The 6,000-nt window shown below is 47.0% G+C and overlaps 1 protein-coding gene across 1 annotated transcript; it reads right to left on the bottom strand.

Moving 5' to 3' along the window:
* Positions 1-5,453: 5,453 nt before the first annotated feature.
* LOC131025871 (uncharacterized) lies at positions 5,454-5,801 on the bottom strand. The gene has a single exon (XM_057955657.1). The coding sequence runs from the start codon at positions 5,799-5,801 to the stop codon at positions 5,454-5,456; it is 348 nt and encodes a 115-aa protein (XP_057811640.1).
* Positions 5,802-6,000: the final 199 nt, after the last annotated feature.

Genomic DNA, 6,000 nt, shown 5'->3' with positions numbered 1-6,000 from the left:
GGGGGGTGTTTGTTGATCCTGTGAGTGCCTTTTTGTTGTGATTTTGGGCTTTCTTGTGTGGGGCAAACGGTCTCCTTTATCTTGATTGTTGCTTGGCTTCAAGTAATAATGCACACTTTGATGATTTGTTCACAAGTAAATTTCATGAATTGTGTTGGCTTGGTTGCTATGTTTGTCTCTCAGGCTATGCATATTCCTCTCTTGATGTAAGTTGTTTAATGTTTTGGATGCATAACCCTTATGAGCTATTCTTGACGTGATTTGTCCGGTAGATGCTAGAGGGAGTGTTTTCATTGTGATAGCCTACGATCTTATCCCTTGAGTTGAATGTTGGTTTGTTGTGAAGTTTTTGATAGCTTTGGGTCTCTGCTCCTCTGACGGTAGTGTTATGAGCATGGAAAACCACGTGAGAACATTTTGGATTACCTCCAAAAGTGTTGATCTCATGAAAGTTGGCCCATCTATTGAGAATGGAATAACATCACCTTTCAAAGAAAGATGTATAAAATTATATTTGGTTTGATTGTTTATCATCTTCAAGGAAAATGGGATTTGATTATAAAGGCAATCACATTAGGAAATTCACCTCTAGCGGAGAATCGGGTCTGATCGAAATGAATTGTATCATGTGGTTGTTGCTTCTGAAAATATTAACAATAAACATCCCGTGAGGAATGTAAATGGCTAAGAGACTTAGATTGGTTGGAGATGTGAATGGTGAGGAAGTTTTCTTGTGAACTATCATTTTGTGTCGTGACTTTGCTTGAGGACAAGCAAAGAATCAAGTGTGGGGGGGTTGTTTAGCCCTATTTTGTGATGAATTTGTGGGTGTTTACGTCTTATATTGACTTTTATTTTGGTCTCTTTCATTCAAGAGTTGATTGATTTGAGCTTTTGTGCTAATTTTGTTGTCTCATGATTTTATGCTCAAATTGATTGATATGTGGACAAAAATAAAGTCAGAATTTAGTTGAATGATCTTCAAATGAATCGAAGTTCGTCTCGATACGAGTCCGTAAGCAAAAACGGATCTAAAATCCGACTTGAAACGAGGGAGAACGGACCAAAATAAAAACACTGCGCATTGCAGTGCCCATTCTGCGAAGGGCGTCCACAGCGCCGCCGTCCCACGGCGGCCGCCATCCCTGGGCGTGTTTTTCCATTTAAAAGCCGAATTTTAGGGTTTTGGCCCCCATTCTCGACCCCAGCAGCCTCGAAGGCGATTTCCACCCTTATTCCCTTAGTTTTTAAGCACTTTAAACATCAACAATATCTTGTGGATTCATTGGATTACAGTTCATGTCAGTTTACATTCCGTTGGATTAGATTATTTGGATCGTACTCTTTTGTAAGAACTCACTTGCTTTCTCTTTAGTTTATTGAATCTTTTGGTTTGTTTTTCGAATTCCTTTATGTTCTTGGTGAATGATAGATCTTAGATTAATTTCTATGATGTGGATGATCCTTGATAATTCAAGTACTTAGTTTGCTCGTTGTTGATTGCTGCCGATTTCTCTTTGATTGTATGTTAAGGAATCTTCCTAATAGCAATTAAAGTTCGTTTTGAGTTTGATTTTGATACTTGATTTTGTTTTCATGCCTAGGTAGTGGTTAATCGTTATTTATGGTTTTATGACCGTTCGGTTTGGAGTGCTAGATTACAACCCTAGTTTGATAGGTTTAATGTTTAATCTCTACGTTCTTAGTTGCTACATATCTACTGCCTAGTTAATGCTTTATACTTTCTTTCAATTATGTCTTGGTGAATAGAAGAGCGAGATAGTGCTAGACCCAACTTCACGATTAGAATGTTTAGGTTTTCTTTCTGTTCCTTGTAAGTAGCTCAATTAAAGCCCTGTTAAGCCTTCCGTGTGAGACGACTTGAGTCACCTTACTGCCCTACGACGACCTCGTTTAAATTCGAGTCCATCCGCTAGGTGTTTTGGATGAGTCAAGGATCATAAGTGAAAGACGGTGGTGGCGCAGGCTCCTCCTCCGCGTCATCATCATCCTCATCGTCGTCATCTAAGATATGGCGCGCCGAGGATGAAGTGCCTTCGCCCCGGTTGAGTTGCTACAAGATGGAACGAACATTGGGGCGTTGGGCCTATGGAATGATTGTGAAATCAGAGGCCACAAACATCTTGAGCTCTGAGCGATCTATCGGCCTTGTAACAACGGCGCAGGTGCGGGGGGACTTCGGTCGGCGGAAAGAGACGGAAGTGGAGGGCCAGGGCGGTCGAAATGGGGCTCAGAGAGGGCTTGAACCCTCCGTGCCGGGCCATGGTGTGAAGCTGGTTCCAAATGAGGGTGGTGGCATCAATCTTCTTCTTACGTTTGGCACACCATAACATATATACTTCCGACGCGTTAACTTGGTTCGCCTGTTCCTTGCCCACAACACAGAAAGACAAGAACTTGTGTAGCACGCCCATGTCGACATCCCGGAGCTGGTTACTCGGGGCACCCTGGCCAGTCCAAGTGGGCAAACCCGTTAACTCCTTCCAAGCATTAGCGGCCATCCAATTATCCGGGAAGCCCTTTAATGGCTTCGGGTGAAAACTAAAGACCTCATGCATCACCCGGTAATCAATCACGAATGGCCTATTAAGCATGCGACAATGGAGCTCGGACTTGTCGGCGGTGAAGTTGAGGGTGCATAAGAACTCCAAGTGCAACGGAAGCAAGCCCGACGGTGAGGTGGTGGCGTACTTGTAGAGGCCCAGATTTTGCAGATGTTTCTCTATGGATTTGTCCAGTTTTAACTTTTTAAGCAATGGCCAAGACAAACAGCGGGGTTGAGTGACTTGCTTCTCTTTGAGGGCCTTCCACCGAGTGCCCTCCCACGCTTCATAGATAGCGAAATGAGCATTGTAGAGGTGGCGGATGTCCGTCGGTGGAGTGGGAGGGCGGTTAGAATGGGCAGGAGAGGTTCGAGGGCTAGGTGGGGCCTCGTCCTCGCCGTCAGAAATTTGAAGACGGCATCGGCGCTTGTAAGTGTTGAGGTTAGCCATAGTAGGAGGTGGACGGAGGCGGCTGCGCTAACGGCGGTGACTGCAGACGGCGGTGGCGGTGCGGACGGCAATGGCTGTGGAGACGGCAGCGGGTGTGAGCTGCGGCGGCCGCTGTGCTTACGGCGGCGGCGGTTGTGCAGGGCGGCGGCGGCTGAGCAGGGCGACGGTTGTGGTAGGTGGTGGGTGATGGTGGTGGGTGGTGGTGGTGCTGGGCTGGAGCTGGTGGTGCTGAGCTCGAGCTGGCGGTGGGTGCAGCTGCGGCGGCGGCGGCGGATGTGTGGCAGCAGCGGCGGTAGCAGCGGCGGATGTGTGGAGCGGTGGTGGTGATGGAGGTTGGTGGAGGTGATGGTGATGTGAGGGAGAAGAGTGAGAGGGAGATAATTGAGGGAGGCGGAAGGGAGATGGTGGGGTGGAAGGGCTAGGGTTTGGTATTTAAAGTGAAGTGGCGGGCTGGGCTGGGCTGGGCGGGCTAGGCTGGGCTGGGGCTGAGGAGTGACGGCGGCCGCCGTGGACTCCTTTCGGCTTTTTGGCTGGTGTAAGGGTGACGGCTGCCGCCGTGGGATAGCGGCGCCGTGGACGGTGCCCCCCTGATGAGCCCAAGTTTGTGCTCTGTTTTTGTGTTTGTTTTAGGTCTAGATCGAGTCTTTTTCCTTTTGTTTGTGTTGTTTGGTCGCCTGGGAGGGCGTAGTTCAGTGGCAGGACCAGCTTGTGGGCAAGAGGTGCTCCAGGGGTCGAAAGTGCTGTCACCTCTCGTGAAAGAGGTATGCGCCGGAAGCAGGGGGAATGGAGGCAAAATCGTCCCTTATGCCCATAAGTACCGCACGAGAGCTGGCAGGCAAGAGAAGAAAGTCAGGGGAAGAAGACGGAGGCACAACAGGCGGGCGAGGGAGGACTGCAAGTGGGAGTTCGATATGGGCCGAAGGCGGCAGCTATCCAAAAGAGACCGATGAGGCCAAACCACCGCCTTATCCAAAAGGAAACATATCTTCATGAAGATTAGGTCTGAAAAGGGATAGGCATCTCCATGCTTGCATGGATCCGGTCGCAACATCATGGGCTGGGCCTTAGGTTGCCCTAATCACTCCTATAAATACCCGAAGAGCTTCTAAAGCCAAGGGTGCTGGAAAACCGACCTGTTGTGCAGTATTTGTGAAGTTGAAGCTAGCCCGGGCGGTGGGCATAATCTGTTACTTTTTCGTTACATGTTTTGCACGGCACTTTTGGCCGTAGGTACTTATATTTCCCTTTAAGTAATTTCAATTTCAGTTATGTTTTCCTTTATATCTTTTGCTTGTGTTATTTACTTTATGTTAGGCTAAGTTTTATATTCTGGTTTGGGCAAGATGATCTAAACATGAACACTCAACTCGAGAGGTCTAATTTGGGCATAAAAATTGTACAAGCATATTTCCGATACACTAGGTTTGATTCCAATAAGGCTGTAACAACTTGGTTAATTAATTGATCACTAGTTAACTAGGGAGTTTTGGTCAAAAGTAATAATTTGGGCATAAGGCGAAACGCCATCGACCTCCAAAATAGTACAACGAGTGTTGGAGCCGTGACTGCTGTGAAATATCGGCGTAAGAGTCAAGTGGGTCTATCTAGTTCCTAAAGCATTCTGGGCAAAGCACAACTAGCGATAGGCCATCGCAGAGAGCGTGGATGTTGCCCGGGGTAGTTGATTTCCATTAGCTGACCCTTCTAAGGGATCATAAACTGAAAGGATAGATTGGGCGAGGGGTTTTTTGCGTGCGTGACGAGTGACAATAGGGGCGCAACAATTCTTATGCCTATAACCACTGGTATGCGAGTATAGTGATTAATCTTTGCACCAATGATCGAGTGTCAGTTCATGTTTAGTGATTCGAACCCAAATCAGAATTGTTTTGTTATTTGATTTATCTACCTTGTTATTTCAGTTTTAGTTGGAAACCCCGTTCTGCCCATAACCACGTTTTGGTCAGAACACTGCAGGATACAAAACCTTTTTAGTGACACCCTTGCAGGAGGAGTTACTGCTCAGTTCCCTGTGGATTCGACTCTGGACTTACCACTAGCTAGTCTAGTTGTGGGCATAGAATATTTTATTTGCGCGAAGCTCAAACGACAGCTTCGTCACCCCCCTACGGTTTTTGGTTGATTGTTTTTTAGGTGAAAGAGGTACGGCCGCCGCCGTGGGACAGCGGCGGGTGTGGCTGGGCGTCCAGCAGCTCATTCTCGCCTCCTTTGAGCCCGGTGAGAGTCCGGTAAGCCTACTTCCTGCACCACCACAATAAAACACTTGTGAAAACCCAAGTTAAACCAACAAAAACGGGAGAAAACACCTCAAGAACACACTCCACACAACACGAAAGAGAAAAGGGGAAAGAAAGAAACGTGGGTTGCCTCCCACGAAGCGCTCTAGTTAAGGTTGAGAGCTCGACACTGTATAGCTTATTAGAACGTCGGGTCGTGGAGAGCTTGAGACTCCACTACAACGGAAACAACTTCATGCTCCAAGTAGGGCTTCACCCTATGCCCATTGACTGTAAACTGCTCATCGGTGCCTTCCTTGGTCAACACCACGACTCCATGGTTGAGTACTTCTTTGATGATGAAGGGGCCAATCCAACGGGACTTGAGTTTTCCCGGAAAGAGTTTCAACCGTGAGTTGAACAACAGTACTTTCATGCCCGGGTGGAAGTCCTTTTGCACAACGCGACGATCATGCATTTTCTTCACTTTATCCTTGTAGATGCGCGCATTCTCATATGCTTCATTACGCAACTCATCAAGCTCTTCCATTTTGTCGCAGCCCGATTCCCGACGCTAGTGATAGCGGGGTACGAGTATCGATACGACTATTTTTAAAAGAATAAAAGATAAGATGAATAGGTCGAACATTAAGCGGAAGCTCGCATCAAAAGGTGTTAAGGAAATCATTATAAATGAACCCAAGGGTAAAAACGTCAACGTCGTCATAACTTTTTAAATATCAGGAATT

The sequence above is a fragment of the Salvia miltiorrhiza genome, chromosome 5 (assembly GCF_028751815.1).
Source record: "Salvia miltiorrhiza cultivar Shanhuang (shh) chromosome 5, IMPLAD_Smil_shh, whole genome shotgun sequence".
In the NCBI taxonomy this organism is placed as follows: domain Eukaryota; kingdom Viridiplantae; phylum Streptophyta; class Magnoliopsida; order Lamiales; family Lamiaceae; genus Salvia; species Salvia miltiorrhiza.
This window is presented reverse-complemented; position numbering and strand designations above follow the sequence as displayed.